Source organism: Toxorhynchites rutilus, chromosome 2 (assembly GCF_029784135.1).
Source record: "Toxorhynchites rutilus septentrionalis strain SRP chromosome 2, ASM2978413v1, whole genome shotgun sequence".
In the NCBI taxonomy this organism is placed as follows: Eukaryota; Metazoa; Arthropoda; class Insecta; order Diptera; family Culicidae; genus Toxorhynchites; species Toxorhynchites rutilus.
In genome coordinates, this window is record NC_073745.1 from 236,613,662 (window position 1) to 236,636,157 (window position 22,496).

General features: G+C 40.0%; 2 protein-coding genes across 3 annotated transcripts; both read left to right on the forward strand.

The window, feature by feature from the left end:
* The first annotated feature begins 1,989 nt into the window (after positions 1-1,989).
* On the forward strand, positions 1,990-5,137 carry LOC129764988 (zinc finger protein ZFP2-like). Its single transcript, XM_055764703.1, has 3 exons — positions 1,990-2,248; positions 2,311-3,074; positions 3,131-5,137. The coding sequence occupies exons 1-3, from the start codon at positions 2,093-2,095 to the stop codon at positions 4,053-4,055; spliced, it is 1,845 nt and encodes a 614-aa protein (XP_055620678.1). The 5' UTR covers positions 1,990-2,092; the 3' UTR covers positions 4,056-5,137.
* Positions 5,138-20,647: 15,510 nt separating this feature from the next.
* Positions 20,648-21,973, forward strand: LOC129768733 (PRA1 family protein 3). Of its 2 annotated transcripts, none has more exons than XM_055770578.1 (3): positions 20,648-20,808; positions 20,994-21,439; positions 21,547-21,973. In XM_055770578.1, exons 2-3 carry the CDS (start codon positions 21,016-21,018, stop codon positions 21,681-21,683), a joined length of 561 nt encoding a protein of 186 aa, XP_055626553.1. In that variant the 5' UTR covers positions 20,648-20,808; positions 20,994-21,015; the 3' UTR covers positions 21,684-21,973. The 2 variants fall into 2 exon arrangements, with proteins under 2 accessions (XP_055626553.1, XP_055626551.1); XM_055770576.1 differs by having other exon boundaries at positions 20,661-20,888.
* Positions 21,974-22,496: the final 523 nt, after the last annotated feature.

The window sequence follows — 22,496 nt, forward strand, 5'->3', positions numbered from 1 at the left end:
CAATTAAGAGTTCCATGAGCTAACAGTTTTAAAAATGTTCATAAATTATGCCGGCATTCGATTTCATTTCCGCATAGATTTTAAACTCAATCCCGAGGGATTCTTTCTTTCGGTAGACCTAAAGATTTCCATAGAAAAACAAAACCTTCGCACTTTTAAGAGGAAATGAAATGAATGTTTACAAAAGTGTTGTTTTCGTTATGTCCTTTAAAGTGCGATTCATGCAAACATTATGCAAACATTCACATGCCCCGGAACGGCAACTTCGACTTGCCGTTGCTGGTGTATGTGAATGCTTCAATAGGAAGTGCATGGAAGAATAATTGACGCATCGTGACGTGACGGAACGTGAACGTGACGTGGATGTTGTGTGTGAATCGCGCATAAGTGCGCTACACATACAACGTCCCGTCACCGTGAAGTCAACGTAAAGAAATGAAATGTCAAATATTCTCCCATGGAAATCGTAAGTTAGCATTCACATACCTAATCACCGGTAACTTTGACGTCGGCAAAATCAATCCAAAAGAATAGTTGACGGGACGGTGACGGTGACGCTGTATGTGTAGCGCACTTTATTAGAGTAAACATCATCACCTCCAGAGATGCCAAATGATTTTGTTGGAAGTCTGCGATGATAATCTGAAATGTTTTTTTTTTCCAAAATATATATTTTTATCAAGGCTCATATGGCGTTAGCCTGACGGGGCCGGAGTTCAATATTTTGACAGTTTTTCTTATTATATATGTTAGTAATATGTAACCGATTACTTGCGGTCGGCTCGAGGTTAGTATTACAAGTGTTCTCGTAATTGGGATGTTGCTGTCTCCAATGTTCTGTACGTGTGCCCGACACGGGATACTTCCTATTGGGATGCAGCTGACCATTAATCAGCAACGCCCAACGGGTACATACTAGACCCCATATCTAGCGTGGTGCGTCTTCTCGACTCGAGGAATCCAGGATAGAATGGTCACTAGCCGGCGCAATCATCAGCTCGTGTAGAGTTGTCATGAGCGGTACAACCTTTGGCTCTTGTTGAATCATCAGTGGACTGCACAACCTTTGGCCCGTGTATCTGTAAAGAGTGTGTGTATGTATTGCCGCGACTAAGTAAAAGTTTATAGATCGGATAGGAGGGATATGAAACAGGGACACAACGAAGGAAACATCATTAAACGTTGACATCGGCGTTTCTGAGGAACAGGTATAGATGAAGCAGAAGATCAGGATCACGGCTACCTAAGATATCCCGGACGGGGATATCCGATTGTCTGCCTTTTGCTCTCAGTGCTCTAGAATCTGAAATGTTAATGTGTATAAATATCGGCCAGCTACCTTTGCAATCACGAGAATAGCAAAGTGATGTTTAAAAAAGAGGTTATTAGCGCAGGGAACTGAACCAAGCCATTAAAAAAGAAATACCATATCCCTGCAGTCTGCAACAAGGTAGAGTTTGCGACAAAAATTAAATATCATTAAAATTGCGAACTTGTCTGCCAATTTGGCATCCTTGCAATGATGAAAAACAAATTTCGAAATAATTCGAAGTCGAGCAGATTGATAAATGTGCTTATTCGAAGTCGAACGGGTTGCAAAATGCACCATTTTGCCAATTTCAAACCCGATCGGGAATCGGAATAGACCGGGTTTGCTGGGTAGCGTTTCAAATCTTTCATCCGTAACATGTTCAATTTTTAAATTTTATTTTGAGCCTTACACCTTTCATTCAAAAATCAATCAATTTGAAAGGTCGTGTACACCAGTGGTCAGATGATATGAAAACCATGACCAAATTTTAAGAGAAAGAGTCTACCACCCACTGACAAATTTCAGGAAGTCCTTTAGAATTACCATGGAAATCGCTTCCGCGGATAATCGAGGTTCTACTGTATTTTGAAACATTTCTACCAAATTGAATATCCCTGGCATCCCTGACCCATTCAAAACATTTGTCGATGCAGCTAAATTGTCAAAATTAGAATTAAAAGAAAGTCCCAAACATAAACAAGCCACATAAATTGTGCTGAGTTAAACTAGATATTTCACAAATCCTAATTAACGTTGAGTATCAATGCTACTGCCCGAAAAATGTCTGCGATATTCAACTCTAGAGATATTCTCTCTTACTGCCGTATTTGTCTCAAACTTGTGAAAAATGACCATCAATCAGTGCCAATCACCGAATCGGCGAATGGGCTTACACTGTTGGAATTGTTAAAAGACCTAGTTTACGAATTGCCACAGGTATACCGTAAAATATATATCTATCTTTTCATCTTTTATTCTTCGTCATATAATTTTGTTAGGAAGACACGGTGGTCGGACACCTCTGTAAACCGTGTAGCGACAAGCTTCAAGATCTGTATAATTTTCGTGCTCAATGCAGTGAAGTCCACAAATTCATTTCCGCAGCTCAAGCTGCGAATAAGTCTTACAGTGAAACTCCCCTAATTGAATTACTAGAGCACAGTGACTCGCAAGATCTTCGGTTACACCTTTCCCGGTTAGGAATTCTTTCTAAAATTGATGTCACTGCTGAAGAATTCCTCGCGGAGATAGGTTTTATGAAGAAAGAGGTTGAATTCGAGTCTGAAGAATATAAGGAATTTAAATTGGAAGAACCACCCGCCGACGATTCTGAAGTGGAGGTGAAGTGTCCTCCTTCGGAAGATGAGTTTAATTCTGACTACAGTGACGACAGACCTCTGGCTGAGATTAGTCGAAGTGCTCCTGAGCAAAAACATGATATTCGGAAATTCAGAAAAGATGTACAAAAAATCGGCATTTGCCCTGTGAAAGACTGCCAGGAACAGCTAGGAGAACAACGATACATAGATCACCTCAAACAGTACCACCGATATGGGTGCAAACAATGCGGATTAGTTTTAAGCTCGAAGTACACCATGGGGAAACATGTCACGATGCATGTAAACCTTCCAGCGACAGTTAAGTGCACATTTTGCGAACGCATGTTTCCGAATGTGTATAAAATGCGTGCACATGCAAAGGAGGTTCATTTGCAGCGCGCTAACAACTACGAATGTGACGAGTGTGGCCAAAAGTTTGAAAGGTACCAAAGGTCTCGTAACGTCACTGAATCGTGTAATAAAAATTTTCTTCTTTTAGTCGAAAACTATTGACTGTACATAGGCAATTACATGTTCCAGAAAAATGCTCAGAATGCGGTGTGAAATGTGACCATCCAAGCAAATTGCTTTACCACATTAAAAAGGATCACCCTGAAAAGCTTCTGAGCTGTTTTCACTGCACACGAAGGTTTCTCAAGCAGTCTGTCCTCGATCGTCACATGCTTAGTCATACAGAGAACACAATGGACAGCCCAGAGGATGCCTACGATCTGCTTACGGTAAAAATGATTGCCACCTTCCCCTGTCACCAATGTGAGAAAAAATTCATAACCGAAGCATACCGTCTAGCCCACATGTCCGTCCATGATCCCGCGAAACGGCCGAGAAAGGTAATAAAAAAGCGCTCTAAAGAGGAACTTCAAAAGCTAGAGTACAATTATCATTGCAAGCAATGCGATGCCTCGTATCGTGTGCCAACATCACTGGAGTCACACATGAAGACACATACGGCCTCACCGTTCGTTTGCGATATCTGTGGAGTATTCTTGAAAACGAAAACATATCTCAAGCAACATGTGATCTATCGTCACTCGAGAGATTTCCGATATTCTTGTGACTTCTGTCCGAAGACATGTGCGACCAGTTCGGACCTGCAGCGCCATCGTCGGGTGCACACAAACGAGCGACCGTACAAGTGTGATCGGTGTGAGGCTCGGTTCAAAACCAACGACGGATACCGGAAGCATATGAGGTCCCACACGGGGGAGAAAATTTATCGTTGCGACCTGTGCGATCGGAGCTTCATGTGCCACGGTAGTTTGAAAACGCACAAAATTTCGCACACCAATGAGAAGGCATTCAAGTGTTTCTATTGTGATCAGTTCTTCAATGTGCCGAAGAATCGACGGAGGCACATATTACGCGTCCACCCGGGACAATCAACCAGTGGAGAACCAGATTGAGAAGATTATAACGGGCAAGGCTCGTCCGATTTTTATGAAATTACTAGCTGACCTGGCAAACTTCGTCCCGTCCAAAAAATATTTTTCGTTATCACATCCACGTTTTCTTACTAACAACCGCAGAATTGTACATTGATTGATCTTCTAATCTACCCTTTAAAATTACCTTTTACTATAAAATTACTAGTACTTCTACCAAAACTCGTCATTATAATATCAGATTATTTTCAGACACAATTCTCGTTCAAGATCTTTCAACCACTTGCGAATAACATGTTTCTCCGTTAAGGTAGGTTTAGAGTTCCCATGAACGTGAACGCGGACAAACACTTTTTTGTTAATAATTCATAAGTCCATATATAAAACGCGAGGAAAACATCTTGAAACAATAAGATGAAACATTTGCTAGTTATAAAACATGTTTAAACACAATTCATATTGATAAAAGTGGATGAACTCAATATTTCACAACGATTCTGAATTTCCACCGTGGAATCGAGATGTTGGTGAACTCACCATAGTTCACCGACTTCGGTGAACGTGAACGTGAAAAAAGTGGTGAATATAGACGTCAAAATATTTCCCCGTTCATGTTCACGTTCGAATGTCCCAAGGCATTCTGAAAATTATTTCACCGTGAACTTAAAAGGATATGTTTAGCAATTCTCAAGTTTTCAATGAAAATTTTGATATGGATGCAATTTCCTTCAATCGGATCTTTGCGCGGGTTGAAAAACTTCGTTGCTTCGGATTGATTCGTGAACAATTGTATATTTTATCCGAATTACTTTATTGAAGATCGATGTTTATTTACTTCACGTTTACTGCAGAACTTTCAATATGAACGTGAACGTGAACAAAATCATTCTATTCACCACGATTTTTTTAGTTGTTTGTTCGCAATGTAGTTCACCGTGAACTGATCGTACTATTCCACCACCTGTTCAAGTTCACGTTCACGGGAACTCTAAACCAGGCTTTACATGGAATAAATGTTTGATACAGAAAATATGATAGAATAAAGACAGCCCTAAATCGGACAATTTCTTTCTTGAGTTTTGCAACACATTCGGCGATCCATTTTTCTTTAATTAGATAGAAGACGATATAGGAGTGCGTTTTATCACATTAAAATCCATTCCCATTTTCGCACGAAGATCAATTTCGTTAACGTAAACATCAAATGGACTAAAAACGCTAGTCAATATGTAATTGTAGAACATGTGCGAATTGAATGTTCCGAACATTTTCCTTCAGAGTTTTCCGAGAATTTTCAATTGTCAATTTGGGTTGGAATATGTTTGATTGCAATATGTGTATTATTTATATGGCTCTCCATTCCAGAGGAGGGAGGGTAGTCATACCATGATAGAAAAGTTTCTCGTACATAAAAACCCTCATATCTCAAATTTGGCTCCATTTGCTTGATCAGTTCTCGAGTTATGCAGAAGTTTGTGTTTCATTTGTATGGCAGTACCCTTGCCCTCAGAGAGGGGGTAGGTGTGTCGAATCACCATAGAAACCTTTATTGCTTCCTAAAACCTCTATATGCAAATTTTGATTCAATTTTCCTGATTAGTTCTCGCGGGAGGGGGGAGGGGAGGAGGAGTGTCTATTCACCATAGAAATATTTCGTGCCCCATAAAGCATGCTGAAGTGTTCGTAATAATTGCATATTCACCTTGATTGGTATAATGAGTAAATTATAATCTGAGTGTATATTCCGGGTCACCAACACAGTTAGAGCCCCCGCAGACTGCAGACTAAGGCTGATGTCACATTAGGCGGATTCGCCGCCGCGGATATCGCGACGGTTATTTTCTCCATTTTAAAACCGCCCCACTCTGTGTGACATGGCTCATTCACAATACACTGTAGATCCACCGCTGCGGTTTTACTCGCGGAATCCGTGTATTGTGAATGAGTCATGTCACACAGAGCGGGGCGGTTTTGGAAGCGAATTCAAATTGAGAAAAAACCCGTCGTGATATCCGCGGCGGCGAATCCGCCTAATGTGACATCAGCCTTAGTGGAACCGTCGAAAGCCGCTGAATGTGTTTTACATGAAGCTCCTGCTGCGACTTGTCATTGCGAAAATCGCGCGGTAGCGCCGTCTAGTGGGTTTCCACGCTTAGGCTGATGTCACATTAGGCGGATACGCCGCCGCGGATTCCGCGAGTAAAACCGCAGCGGAGGATCTACAGTGTTTTGTGAATAAGCCATGTCACACAGAGCGGGGCGGTTTTGAAAGCGAATTTATATCGAGAAAAAAACCGTCGCGATATCCGCGGCGGCGAATCCGCCTAATGTGACATCAGCCTAAGCGTGGAAACACACTAGACGGCGCTACCGCGCGATTTTCGCAATGACAAGTCGCAGCAGGAGCTTCATGTAAAACACATTCAGCGGCTTTCGACGGTTCCACTATCTGCCATTATTATATTTTTATAGACGGATGCAAGACGAGTATATGGTAGAAGGTACAACTGTTGGGACAGTAAGCGGATTAGAGGGGTGGTATATGAAGACAGAATTGAGGAAAACGGAAGAGTGGATGTTTACCTGAACGAGAGGGAGAGAGAAGTTGATCACAAACGTCTGAAATATTGCATTTCTCGACAATTTGGATGGAATTCGAGTATCCGCAGCTACATGACCGCAGAGTGGTTTTCACGTATTGGTTCACCTGATAGTACATTTATTGTTGCCTTGCTTTATATACACCTTTCAGAAGCGCATAAACACTACTACTCTCACAAAACCGTTGCGGCGCATCATCTTCTTCGGGCCACCGCAGCGAACGAGGAACCGTACAACAGTGATTTTGGAACCGTACACACCTGCCCCGCCGTATATGTTTTATCGCATTCACCGAGAGCCGTCCAGTGTGTTCTTACGCTAAGCGATTTTGCAATGACATGCCGCCGCGGGACCTCGATAATGGAATGTGAATGAAATAAAACACACAAGGCGGAGCGGGTGTGGCCGGTTCTAAAGTCACTGTTGTAAGGTTCCTCATTCTCTGCGGTGGCTCGATGGAGATGATGCACCGCAACGGGTTTGTGATAGTATTAGTGTTTATGCGGTGCACCTGAAGCAAGGCAATAATAAGCCAATACGTGAAAATCAATCTGCGGTCATGTAGCTGCGGATTCTCGAATACCACCCAAATTATCGAGAAATGCAAATGAATACATCGAATAATAGTCACTGTAATCACGATTAATGAAAGAAGCAATCTTTCTCAAGGTTAATGCATTTTTAGGCTTAGAATTAGGCTATATATTTTTTTTATCCAACATCTAACATCACGCGACCAGAATGACAACGTGATACGTGATTATTACGAGAAATAAATATTCGTTCGATTAATCGAATATTGAAAGAGAATTATTCGAATGAATCGAATATTGACAAATGTCCCAACGATTAATCGATAATCGAATAAATGAAAAATTTAGACATCACTAATCACGATATGTCAGATGGTGGTAAATTGGTAATTCCCGATGGTGTCGACGTCTGGTGGCGACTTCAAATTAGGGCCATAATTTGTGTCCCAAACTTGTTAGTGTAATCTCTATCAGATTAGAAGACACGAAGCCGGTTTTTAAATTTTAAATTTTGAATTTGACCAAGTTAAGAGAGTCTCGAGCGTTCAAAATGGCTTTAAAGGGTGTGTCACATCAAATTGCATCACGGAAAAAACGCTGTAGAAATTTTATTTTGAGGAATTATATCTTCAGCTTTCGCTTATAATCAGATAAGAGTGTATAGATCACGTTGGCCATGCTTCACTGTCAATTTTTCGTAAATTTGGAAGAATGTCGTCGAACGAAAAAGAGCGTCGTGAATTAATCCTGTGCACTCATTTCGAGAATCCGGAGTTGTCACATCGGGACATCGGTAAGATGCTGGGAATCGTCCAATCCACGGTCAGCAGAGTACTAAAACGATACTTCGAGAACCTAACCATCGACCGGAAGGTGAAGAACGGCAAAAATGGATGCTCCGTCAGTGAAAAAGATCACAAGCGCGTAGTTAAGCAGTTTAGACGTGATCCGAGAAGTTCGGTCCGGGATGTCGCCAATAAGCTGAATTTGTCAAGTTCATTCGTCCAGCGGACCAAGCAGCGGGAGGGCCTGCGTACATACAAGGTTCAGAAGGCTCCTAACCGCGACGAAAGGCAAAACATGGTGGGGAAGACGCGAGCCCGGAAGCTGTACACCGAAATGCTGACGAAGCCGCATTGCCTGGTAATGGACGACGAAACCTACGTCAAAGCGGACTTTCGTCAGCTGCCGGGCCTGTTGTTCTTCTCCGCAGAGGACAAATTCAGCGTTCCGGAGGAGATTCGCAAGTAGAAACTATCCAAGTTTGCCAAAAAGTACATGGTGTGGCAAGCGATCTGCTCTTGCGGAAAGCGGAGCGTCCCCTTCGTGATGACCGGCACGGTAAACGGGCAGGTTTACCTTAAGGAGTGTCTACAGAAGCGCTTACTACCACTATTGAAGCAGCACGAGGGCCCGACCATCTTCTGGCCGGATCTCGCTTCGTGCCACTATTCAAAGGACGTGTTGGAGTGGTACGAAGCCAACGGGGTCACCTTCGTGCCAAAGGAAATGAACCCGCCCAACGCGCCGGAGCTTCGCCCAATAGAGAAATATTGGGCGATTATGAAGCAGGCCCTCCGGAGGAACCCAAAAGTTGTCAAATCGGAGGCGGACTTCAAGAGAAAATGGATTTCTGTTCAAAAAAAAACTACAACCTGACGTTGTACAGAACCTTATGGACGGGGTAAAGAGAAAGGTGCGAGCATACGGGCTTGGGCTCGAAGTATGAATAAAAAGAAAATGCCAAAAGTTGTTTAATAGTTTTTATTTTACTGTCTAAAATTTTCAAAAGGATCGGTCTACTGGGCGAATTTCTACAGCGTTTTTTCCGTGATGTAATTTGATGTGACACACCCTTTATACTTGGATCTACGATTTACTTTCCTCAACAGAAAAACAGGAAGTGGGTTATATCTATGGTATAACCGCAAGGGTGACGTAGGACTATCGTCGATTTAGAGATCATTTGTTCGAAGTTGAATCTAAATCCATTCTGAATGAATGAATAAATGAATATTTGGGGGACTTCGAAAACGAGAGCGTTACGTTGGAGGCACAAGGTTTTATGCATCCAATATAGGATACGAAAAACCTTGTTCTGAAGAATAATCTTCAGAAACTAACCTGCTAACTGTACTTGATTGACAAATCACAAACCCAAATGTATTATATGGATATTTTATGGATAGAAAACATTCAAATAAACTTTTTCACATGAATGTATTTTTAAATTCCAAGAGGAACTGGCAGATTATTTTCAGTAACGATTAGATATTTCCACATTTTCCTCGATACTGGAAGCCCACCAGTGGTTAATACTAACTCGATAACCACCTGTTAATAGTACTTGATTGAAAAATATTTGGTCATAGTGTTACATGGATAGAAAACATTAAAATAAACTCTTTCACATGAATGTATTTTTAAATTCCAAGAGGAACTGGCAGATTATTTTCAGTAACGATTAGATATTTCCACATTTTCCTCGATACTGAAAGCCCACCAGTGGTTAATACTAACTCGATAACCACCTGTTAATAGTACTTGGTTGAAAAATATTTGGTCACAGTGTTACATGGATAGAAAACATTCAAATAAACTCTTTCACATGAATGTATTTTTAAATTCCCGAGGAACTGGCAGATTATTTTCCAGAAAAGATTAGATCTTTCCGGATCTTTCTCAATGCTGAATGGCATCCAAACGGAAAGAATTCCGCGCGTGTATGTGTGTAGCGATGTCTTCTCGGGGAACCGTTTGTGGCATCACTCTCCTCCTGATGGATTCCCTTCTGGCCTAAGGTGCACAAACAGGCTCTTGGTGGCACCGTTCATCCGCGCTTTCATGATAAACGAAGAGCTTCACCACAACAGCGACAACATGCTCCAATCGCTGTTCAATTATAACTGAGTGGATTTCCGAGCGGCGCTCGCTTATATACCGATTGGTGATTTCAATAGCCCGTTTTGAAAGCAATTTTAAGGCTATTGAAACAAGTTTTTGGATCAAAAAGTAACAAGTATATAACGCGTAGACATTTCATCTTTCGAATGAAGTGTTTATCATACCATTTCGTTCAGTTGTTTAGGAGCTATTAACGCTCAAAATCTCGGTCTCCGGCGTAACGCTTTCGTTTTCGAAACTTTGATTTTACACCCCGGTATAGAAATGAAAGACGTAGTCCTACGTCAAAATTTTTAGCGTCGAAGAGAAGGATCAAATACAAGTAATATGCATGCTATGTGTGTGGGACACGACATAACTACTGTATGTCACCCTGCATTATATACTGCATATGCCGATGTGTAGTAAGAGATTGCACACAGCTCCGCAGTGAGAGCCTAACAGCCAAACTGGTAAGACAAGTGATAGGATTCCAGACAGTGAATGGCGTAATGGGGGATTTCCTGATGGAGTTTGATGTCACACATTTGGCGACCGTGGTAGGTTTTGCTGCTGATAATTTGCAGCATTTAAATTAACCACATATATTGGATATTCAGGAAGAAAGGAAATCCCCCATTGCGAATCGAAGCAATGAGCCTTGTGAAAACAAATAAGTGAGAGAAAAAATATTGCGCGTTGAGAGAGCCGCAGAGAAAAAAAACATTGTTTGTCGTGATTCAGGTCTATGCGCGTTGGGAGGACAGCATAGAAAAAGGCAAAAAAAAATGTGTGCATGAAAAGCCCACAAAGCGTGTTGAGAGGACCGCATAAAACAATTGCCTTACATTTCTGTAAATGCGCGTTGAGAGTACCGCATTACAAAGATTAGAGAGATGTGTGCTTGAGAAGAACACACAAAGCGTGTTGGGAGAACCGCAAAGATAAAAAATTTGGCCTAAATTTTGTAAATGCGCGTTGAGAGAACCGCATAACAAAAGGTTAGAAAAATTTGTGCGCAAGCATAGCCTACAAAACGCGTTGTGAGAACCGCATACCAAAGTATTGGAAAAAAGAACTGTGTGCATGAGAGGAGTCCAACGTAAACACATAGCGAGTTGAGAGTACCGTTGAAGTGATGTATTATCTGCAGCAGAAAGAAAAGAACAGCAAGCACGGAGTTATTAGACGATCCATTTGGTTCATTTGTTAGTATTTGTATAACGTAATGTACATGAGGGCATGTTGCATATTATAAGAAGGGATATAGAATTGATACAAACGAACTATGGCCGTATGTAATGGTGTTGAATAAAATATACATATACGTATGACGGTTGCCTTATAACAGTTTGTGTAATGGTTTAATGATACAAGTATAATGTGTAAATTATTTTCTGCGAGCCGCCATTACACAGTGTCCATGAACAGAAATAGGTGGAGCAGATGGAAAAGTTTGCGAGTGTAGGGTGCGTGATAGAACGCGCTGCCATAGCTACTTTTCACATCGTGACGTCTATTTTTATTTTTCTTGTTAGCTCATGGTTAAGTTAATTCGGCGTAATATCATATTGAACAGTAGGAAGTAGACACTCATTGAGAAAAAAAAAAAAAATTTTCTATTACTCGAACGAACGATTACTCCGAACGAAAAAATCAACATGTCCAGTGCGGAAAAGTATGCCCAAAACCAGTGGAAAGCTTTGAACACAGGCTCTACGCCTCAGCCCGTACAACTATGACAATGAGTACATAAAAGGGATGGGCAATATAGCGGACCCTTCGTCGCGGCTATATTGTGGAGATGATGACGCATTCAATGAAGAGGTCAGTGCATGGGAACTTTGCCACTTAGAACCGTTCGAGAGCGAATTCCTCACTGAGGAGGGAATCCGTGAGAACACAGAGCAAGACGATACTCTGACGGGTGTAATCCGTGCCATGGAAACACACACAAAAAGTTTGTCCTAATTAAGGTCAGAAGCGGACGATCTTGTCTCTATCGGTGGATTCATAACGAAGAAAGGGTGTGCTGTTATTCCTCAGCACTTCGTGAAAAAGCGTTGAAGGTAGCTTATGTAGGAATCCACTTGAAGCTAAGATGAAAAGCATTCTTCGTAAGCGTGTATGGTGGCCTAGGATGAGTGCTGATGCGGAAAAAAATGGGTAAAATCTTGCGCCATTTGCTATGTAAACGGACGATCAATGCAACCACCTCCCATGCAAAGAGCATTTGCCCCAAAAGTCGTATAGAGAACTACCGCTCTTGATTTCAACGGACCATACATAAAACTAGGGGGAATATCCATTTTGGTTATCATAGATCTTAGATCCAGGTACACTATAGCGCGACCTGTGTCAACAAAATTTGAGCACATGAGAGCAGTATTGAATTCTATTTTTGACAGGGAGGGTTTCCCAAGGGCGATGAAGTCGGATAACGAACTGCCATTCAATGGCGAAGATTACGTTAAATATTGCTCGGAGCGTGGCATTCAAACCATATTCTCGATACCTTTCTAGCTCCAGCAGAATGGGCTGGTAGAAAGCTTTATGAAAGTTGTAAATAAAGCCATGTATGCTGCATTTCCAACAGAAACAAGCTACCAGAAAGAATTGCATGTTGCAGTTCAGTCTTATAACGCGGCAGATCACAGTGTAACCAAAATATCTCCGGAAGAAGTGTTAAATGGTCGCAAAATTAAGCGTTGGTTGTCACTTTTAAGTTATGGTAAATCGGAACACGATGAACGGCTACTGGATGCAAGAGATCGTGAGACTAAACTCCTCTCGAAAAAACGAGAGGATATTCGCCGTGGTGCAAAGGCGAGTAAGGTTAAACCAGGAGACATAGTTATCGTTGAACTCCCTTTCCAATATAGAGGTGGAAGTAGGTTCAGCGCGATGCGTTTTACTGTGATGCATGAACGAAACGGCAGCTTGATCCTTTGTAATTCTGGGTGGTCATCATGTGAGGCGTCATGCTACGCAGACCAAGAAGGTCCAGGTCCAGAATGATCTAATCCCATCGGTTCGGCCAGGGATGGTTTCCTTGAGCGACAAAATTTTTTAAATTGCAATGCCCTCTTTCAAATCAGCATGCCTAGAATCAGTTCTAAATTTAGAAAAATTCAATGAGAATCATTGAATTCAATTATTTAAATGCTTAAACCCCGTAGTCCGACCCTTATGCAATAATAATAATAAATAGAATAATTCTCTCAACTGATTCTGATTTTCACTCCGAAATTTGGAGCTAAGAGATATGTTGGCATAAAAAATACAGTAAGTTACTTATAAAGCGATATGCTGAGGCACCACTCAGTGACGCATTGGAGTCGGTTTTGACCAATAATTGGACATCTGCGACTGGTGGCGACTTTCAATGGGGGGCCATAATTTGGGCCCCGAACTCAATGTTTACAAAAATGTCCAACTAGAGGTAAAAATGTCTAATTAAACGTGTTGCATCACAGATCTGTTCAATTAGCTTAATGTCGATGTAGATGTAAATTACTGTGCAACCAAATCAAAACAAAAGCCGAGACACAAAGCCCAGACAAAAATCAAACGAGCCGTCCGTCTCCGTCAATTATTCTTTTCTACAAACCCTGCCGGTCGTTCTCGTTGAACGTATGCTGACGGGTCGTTACGTTGCTGGTGTATGTGAATGTTTTCATGAGAATTGCATGGTAGAATCATTGACGTATCGTGACGTGACGGGACGTGAACGTGACGTGTATGTTGTATGTGAATCGCACTTATATCATAATCGCATATAATATCAATCAAAGTATGTATCGTGTATATTTGAAATCGCATAAAATGTAAAAACTCGATTTTATATACCATTATCAAATTAAGTCGCAATTCGGTATAATAAACATCAATTTTATGATGTACATTGTCGTAAAATATATTTAATCCGCATCATATGCGTATATTACGCTGATGCAGTTTGTGTGTCGTATAAGTGTATAATTTAAATCGATTCAGTACTGTAGTAAATCGTATTGCATGCTGAAGAAAATCATGAAACAGTAAATCATATTAGATCCTAATAAAGAACATAAATGCTGATGCACTCGAAAGTTTGAAACGCTGTTGAATTAAATTTCAGATAGCCGCGCGAATTAAATTTCAGATAGCAGACGACCGGAGTTCGAACCCACATCGGAGCAGTTTTCAACCGAACATCAATCTGTGCCATTTTAAACATTCATATTCCACTCCCAACACAAGTCAATGAAACAATTATTTTTTCTACAAACATAAATACTGATATATAAAAATGGCGATTCGTGAGGCTATAATAAACATTTCACGAAAATATTTTGCGCCATTTGTTTTTTTTTCTATTTTCAACACTCGTGTGTACTTGCATAACATAGTGCGCTGTAGAGGTGTGCAAATCAGCTCATCATGATGAACAGCTCTGATCATATCAGCTCATCTAAATGAGCTGTTCTTTATGAACAGCTCTTCAGCTCAGTTGTCAGTGCCGACTTTCAATTTGGGTCCCAAACTCGATAGCCACGAAGCCAGTTTGAAAATGTTAAAATTCAAATGAAATTTTTCACACCATATTATTAATTACTTGAAACACGTATTCCAGACTATTATTTACAACAGACTCGGCGAGTACAACATTTCCGACATTTTTACTGAGGCTTTACATTACAATAGAAAGTTTTCTTCAAAAAAAAAAATCTTATGAGATTTTTGCACCGCATGCAAACAAAGTGTTTTTCATTGAAATAGAATACTCATTTGATACACAGAAGTTAATTTTCATTAATAATTTGAATTTTAAAAACGTGTTCATTCTGCCTGAGAGCCAATTATTATTTTTGGCACCCCTAAACTGGTAAACAAAGCTCAATGCCGTCAACGCGAATATTGTGCGATTCACATAGCACGTTACGGAGAAGAACGTCTACGTTCCGTCAACGTCTCCACCAATTCACACATGCAGTCAATGCTTCCACCAGCACCGTCACGTCAAATGCCAAACGAATGATTTATTTAATTTTATTCATGGTGTCGCCACCTACAACAATTTTAAATTGCAATGCCCTCTTTCAAATCAGCATGCCTAGAATCAGTTCTAAATTTAGAAAAATTCAATGAGAATCATTGAATTCAATTATTTAAATGCTTAAACCCCGTAGTCCGACCCTTATGCAACAATAATAATAAATAGAATAATTCTTTCAACTAGTCGCGAATGATTTTCACTCCGAATGACTTAGCTCCAAAGAGATATGTTGGCATAAAAAGCACAGTAAGTTACTTATAAAGCGATATGCTGAGGCACCACTCAGTGTCGCATTGGAGTCAGTTTCGACCAGTAATTGGACATTTGCGACTGGTGGCGACTTTCAATGTGGGGCCATAATTTGGGCCCCGAACTCAATGTTTACAAAAATGTCCAACTAGAGGTAAAAATGTCTAATGAAACGTGTTGCATCACAGATCTGTTCAATTAGCTTAATGTCGATGTAGATGTAAATTACTGTGCAACCAAATCAAAACAAAAGCCGAGACACAAAGCCCAGACAAAAATCAAACGAGCCGTCCGTCTCCGTCAATTATTCTTTTCTACAAACCCTACCGGTCGTTTTCGTTGAACGTATGCTGACGGGTCGTTACGTTGCTGGTGTATGTGAATGTTTTCATGAGAATTGCATGGTAGAATCATTGACGTATCGTGACGTGACGGGACGTGAACGTGACGTGTGTGTTGTATGTGAATCGCACTTATAACAGTTGAAAAGACGAGGGACAAATGAAACTAAACTGATGTCTTAACACGAAGAGCGAGAGACGGTCAGTTCATTTGAATCTTACAGCTCACACACTCTCTTCAATTCTACAGCTCTTTTCTCTCCTTCATCATCATCAAAGTGAGCTGAAGAGCTGTTTGATTTTTTTTGCGAGCTGTTCCGCGTCAACTCACTTCAAAGAGTCGATTCTTCGGAACAGCTCATGAGCGGATGGCACATCTCTAGTGCGCTGGAACCAAGGGATTGCTAAGATGGCCGCCTTTTTGTACCCAGCATAGAAAATCATGAGTATAGAAATCATAACCTTAATTAAAAATGAAATGCTCCGCGCGATTCTCCAGCAGTGATTTAAATTGCAAATCGCCAAGAGAGCTTCCGGATGAGTATCCAAACATCACTTGCCAAATGAAAATTATCCAACGTAATCAAATATTAACATATATAACTCCAAACATTAAACAATACGTGAGCCCCCTAAGCGCGAGCCCTGTTTTATGCTGCCTACACTGGAGAAATAGTTTAGTAAAAGCAGCTACCAAATCTTTAGTAGCCAAAACATTGGTAAAATATACAATTTTTTTGTAAATATTACCAAAATTCAGTAAAAGCAATGTCAGATTCATTGAACGTCTCTATCAGAGATTCATATATTTTACTCCATACCATTAGTAATCTTGTTTATTTTTGTCATACCTAACATCTGTGATGTGCGCTCTTTGCAATCGCCATTTCTCTTTGGGAAACGAAACGATTCGGGGGTAAGCGTTTTAGGGCCGTTTTCTTCACCTGCCCCGCTTAACGCGTTAAACCTGGCTTACGGTAAGCCTCGCTTAACGTTAAGCCGCACATTTAAGCGAGGCTTAAAAAATTACATTTCTTCACCCCGGTTTAGCAATCTGAGAGGCTCGCTTACCGTAAGCCGCGCTTATGTATATTTCCCGTTTAGTCGCCCTATTTTTCCATTTGACCTGTCACTTTAAGCCGACGATGATTGTTTTGATGTGATACGCAATCGAGAAATTCGACATTGATCATTAATGAGGGCCAATTTCGTAAATGTAATAAATGATTTTCATGGATTTTCCATGTTGTTATGTTTTTTTTTACTTTACTCATCAATTCTATGCAACAGCATGTGTTTTTCTTTTCACAGTAATGATGAATGTTTCCTTGAGAATTACATATTTCTCAACACATAACACCAGGAAACAGTCATTTTTATAAATAAGACTTTGGCTCTTATGAGATAGTGTCAGTAGTAGAAGAATTGAATCTATTTTTCTGTTTTTAACAACTCGTTGGGACTTTGAACAAAAAGGTAAAGTAAAATGACGCCGAAACTCGGAGACAAAAAGCGAGTCCGCTCGATTAATTTCACAGATGCGGAAGAAGAATTGCTGCTGAGATTAGCATTGAATAGAAAAGACGTAATTGAATGCAAGGTCAGCGACGTTAAAAGGAACGACGATAAAGTTCGCATGTGGGAGGAAATCACTAGAGAGTTCAATACGAGCTGCCTCAATACGGTAAGTATAATAGTACTTCGTGTGCTATTCACAAGTAAATTTGCGTTTCTTCGTTACGCACGATTTTAGTTTGAGCAATCTGTAAATTTTGAATATACTTCGAATGCGAGCAAGACCTTTTTAAGGCCCAAGCACAATGACAGCGACAGAGTGACACAGTGGTAGCGCGGCAAACCAGATTTTATTCATCGTTCAGTGGCGTAGCCAGAAATTTGGTCTAGGGAGGATTTGTGTCGAACAAATTTTAAAAAGAGGATGTAAATGAAAATTTTAGGCTCTGGGGGAGGTTTTGACCTTAAGCCCCTCCCCCTGGATACACTACTGATCAAATCAAAGTAGGATTGATGTTATCTAAAACTAATTCAACTTGATTCAACTCTCATTGATATTGGGCTGCCGAAACTGTCCCTGTTATTATGCGTGGGCATTCAAAGCATTATGATATTTATGATCGGGTTATGGCTCTATCAATACAAATATTTTTTTTTATCAATTTTATCAAACAGGTGAGAACGCTGACAGTACTCAAAAAGAAATATGAAAATATAAAAAAGAACATCCGTCAGGCGGTTTCAAACCGCGACCGTAATTGAGCTAACGCAAAAGGTACACGACGAATGATACGACACACAGAAGAAATGCAAATACCAGCAAAATCAGCGACGGCTATCTGCACCGACCCTAGTGCGTAGAATCGAAGAGCCACCAATAATTGTACTAATGGCTGAATATAACGCGATCTGCAAAACATAGATACAAAGGATGTAAGAATTATATCTTTCAGATACGCTGCAATACAGGTTATATTTTCTACCTTGTCTCATCGATTTCTAAAGAAGGTTGTATGATATCCAGTATCATCATGACCGTACTCTTCTGAAGACGAAATCTCATAAAGAAATCCAGATCGTCCCAATTATCAATATTTTTTCGAACACGCATTTTATATTGACGACGTGCTAATAGTAATTCGCCGTATTGTTCACTATTTTCTTCATCATCATCTAAAAATCTCCAATAATATGTATCCCAAACACAATTACGATAACAAGACATTTTGTATAAAATCGTTTTCAATACTAGTTGAATGGCTGAAAAAATATCTGCTACTACTACCAAAGCACAACAGTGAAGAAAAGCAAAAACTGAAAATCGACCGCTTAACGGCGTTAAGCGGTCATAGACCACCGCTTAAGATAAGCGACGCTTAGCCTAAGCCAGGCTTTATTAAACCCTGGCTTAGCCGTTAAGCGGAGGTGAAGAAATGGGAAAAAAGTTAAGCGAGGCTTAACTTGCCGTTAAGCCTCGCTTAAATCTTAAGCGGAGGTGAAGAAACCATCGCTTATTCTTATTATGTTTTATTGCATGTAAGCATCTCCTTGGTTGAGAATTTCCGGGGAGAAACAAACAGATGTTTTAATAATAATGACCTAATATTTGTCACTGATCATTTGGTATTTCTCTCCAACTTCAGACTAAATGGACGGAGCGAACGGCAGGACAACTGTACTTTCCAAAAAAATCTCAGGTAAACTTACATTTTCTATTGCATATTTTATATCATTCAAATATATGTATATTTCTTCTTCATAGATACATGGGAATACAAAATACGGACGAAACCAGAGCCATGCAGGAAGGAAGAGAAACGGGAACTTGTTCAAGTACTCCAGACTATGGAAAAGCGTATGAAATTGATGTGGTTGAGGCTGCGTTTATAAATCTCCCCTTGTACACTGCTTATAATAATTGTATCGAGATTTATTGACGTTATTATGTATTATGTTATTATTATTGACAATAATTATTGTAGAATTGTATTGTATATAGGATAAGTTATACGTTATAATTATAATGTATTCTAAATATGTAGAGTTACATGAAATCAAATACAACTTTTAAATTGAAAATTAATTATCACAAATATTGTCATTATCCCTGATGATTATCTCTCACAAATACGAAGCAACATTTTCACTGATATTGTACATATGTTGGACCAACAAATCGTAGTTCGTTTGACATTTGTGCCTACCATTTTTCTTTCGTAGCATGTACTAATGATTAGTAGGGTAGAAAATGACTAGAGAATTGGTAACATGTACCAAAAAATTCGTCGTATTTACTAATTATTTCTCTCAGTGTACGCTCAATTTGCACACTGGAGAAAAACTTTAGTAAATGCAGCTACCAAATCTTTAGTAGTTGAAACATTGGTAAAATGTACACATTTTTTGTACATATTACCAATCTTCGGTAAAACTGATGTCAGATGCAAAGTACATTCCTACCAAAGATTCGTATATTTTACTACATAGCATTTGTAACCTTGTGTGTTTTCATGCCTAGCAAATGTGTGTGCAGTCGCCTTTTTTCTACTAGAAGCGAAGCGATTTGGAGGTAAACGTTTTGTTTTTGCTCTGATTCACTATATCTAAATATCTTTTTTCAGCTTCTAAGCGTAGATAACAATTTATTTACATATTATATGGCACGTTGGAGCAGCGTAACAGTAACGAAAATCAACGAGTGGAAAAACTAAAATTAATCAACAAAAATAAAGTCCATGCTCCGCTTGTTCGTAAGGATTTCACCAACAGCACTTCCTCGCGATCGAATTTTTCAGGTAAACAGGTTCATGATACAATTATAAACAAGCCTCTTTTGCTAAAATCCGCCACTTCTTCATTTCTACAGAAGTACTCTAGCGAAAACACCACACAAGGGAGTACCGAAAGACAAAATTCTTTCACTATTTTAACCCCTCAGGAAGCGGCGTACAGCTGGGATGGAGAAATCTGACTCCGAGGAGATTTGCTAGACAACAGCTGGACAACAGTATAATTGCTTATGTGCAATTTGGAATTCGGAGGTAAGTATTTTGTTTTCATTAAATATAAATTTGAATCCGTGGACCAATAAATCTGTCATTATTAAACCGACGAATCGCTTTTGTTCGACCAATATTGATCCAATATCGGTATAACAAATCGTAATTTTTGCTTGACATATTTGCCTACCAATTGTTTTTCGTAAAATGTACCAATGATTAGTAGGGTCGAAAATCACTAAATAATTGGTAACATGTACCAAAAAATTGGTCATATTTACTAAAGATTTCTCTCAGTGCATTGGTTGGGATAGGGTTGCCAGGGCCTGGGCTGGAATGCTCAGTAGAGTAGTGAAATCGGTGAAATCACTTGATGTGTGACGTATTAAATAATACGGAAAGGGGTTAATTCATCACCCGCGGTGCAGAATGGGAGGAAATTTTGCTTTATAATCAGAAACCAATAATAATCGCTTTTGCATTTGTTACTTGGTTCTTACTTACGGGCCTCTACTGTCGGTCCAAAGCGAAACATGCATTCAGTCCAATGATATCATCACAAACTGACTGTCAATTGCGCCGTCATCACATTACTGCTAGTCGATCATCGTTTGAGTAAGTACCAAAGAAAGAATATTTCAGCAGATCTCACGGTAACACTGCGTAAAAGAATATTTTTCCTGTGGACGTGTCTGGTATGCATCTCCTCGAAGCGAAATTACTATGATGAAATAAAATTCTATTTTTAGATCAACCCGAAAGCCACAAAACACTGTTCTGATCATTTTTTATTTTTACAGACCTTGAGCGAACCCAACAACAATGACTGCTACTCAAGCCGGAACGAACCTTCAGCTGGCCCCTTTGCGTTCGGTCAATGACTTCCTGCTTGAATCGGCCCGCTTTCAGTTGCCCAATTTCCAGGATTTCGAAAAGTGGGGTAACCGGGTGGTGAAAAATTTGCTCTACTACCAGACGAACTATTTCCTCATGAGCGCCGCCGTATTTCTGCTCATTGGATTGATCCATCCGTATAAGGTGGTACTCGGGGCAACCATTATTTTGGTCCTGTCGTACGTGTTCATTAAATTCTTTTCCTCGGAAGCGCGTCGTTCTCTTGGTGCAGCAGGGGAGCAACCCAACAAATGGGTTGTCCTGGGCGGTGTTCTGGGATGCAGCTATTTGGTGCTGTACCTGTTTGAAGCTGTGCTGATTGTCATGTTTGCCATGCTGTTACCATTCTCACGTACGTGTCCCGTGATTCATAGGACTAATGACACGGTGTTATCAAATGACATCATCATTATGCTATTTGGTGTAGAGAATGCTAAATGTTTTTATTTGTTGTTTCAGTCATTTTCGTGCATGCCTCCTTACGACTGCGGAATATTAAGAATAAGATCACCAACACCATTGAGAGTGTAGGAGTGAAGCAGAGTCCAATGGGACAATTCCTTGAGGCGATGGGACTCATGCCGGATGCATTCTAAGCGAACTTGATGTTTTTACTTGAACCGTTCTCAGTCGTCAATAGGCAGCTGATTTTCTACTAGCTATAAGCCATCCAAAGCAGAGAATCTTGTTCTATTAGATATTTACAGATGCGAAAACTATACATTTTGAAATTGACGATTTCCGTAGGAAGACAGATCCGTAAGCTGCGACTCATTGGTTGCTATAGTTTATAAGTGAAATTTTCTTGACGCTAGTCATAAATATGTTATTCTGGTTGGACATTAAGTTGAATGATGAAACAATAAAAAGCATGTAAAGAACATAAGGTCTTGGGGTATTTATTATTGCATTGTGTGGAATATACCGTGCTCCACACTTTTCGTAAACTAGTATGTTTTAAATACGAATACTTGAATATAAATACATTTTCGAATAACGCAGAACGTTCAACTCATTCAAATTCTTTTTATTTATTAATTTGGTTTACATTATAATACATTTCATTTCAAGTGATCAACCTAGGGTTCTACATCTTTAAGTTGTCTTAGGCTCCCTAAGATACACTAATGTAAGCTACGAACCTGGTACGATTTCATTCCCCTTCATTCTGCGCCGCGAGTCCACAACATACGTGGACACGACTTTCTTTTGACGTAGGATTGCGTCTTTCGGGAACATATGGGGGTACAAATTGAAAATCGAAAATCGAGCACATCGTGAAAATTGTCCAATTTCTAACGCTTATTGCTCAGTCATTTAACACTAAAACTACCAGAGCGGTCAAATGGCCGCTTTTGAAACGTTAAACAAAATTGTTAAATTCCAGGTTTTCATTTCATGTGAAGTTA

Excerpts from the sequence above, each read along its gene's own strand:
- LOC129764988 (XM_055764703.1), top strand. The coding sequence starts at position 2,093 with ATGTCTGCGATATTCAACTCTAGAGATATTCTCTCTTACTGCCGTATT. Across the intron at positions 2,249-2,310 it reads TAGTTTACGAATTGCCACAG|GAAGACACGGTGGTCGGACA; the intron begins GTATACCGTAAA and ends TAATTTTGTTAG. Across the intron at positions 3,075-3,130 it reads TGTGGCCAAAAGTTTGAAAG|TCGAAAACTATTGACTGTAC; the intron begins GTACCAAAGGTC and ends TTCTTCTTTTAG.
- LOC129768733 (XM_055770578.1), top strand. The coding sequence starts at position 21,016 with ATGACTGCTACTCAAGCCGGAACGAACCTTCAGCTGGCCCCTTTGCGT. Across the intron at positions 21,440-21,546 it reads CATGCTGTTACCATTCTCAC|TCATTTTCGTGCATGCCTCC; the intron begins GTACGTGTCCCG and ends TTGTTGTTTCAG.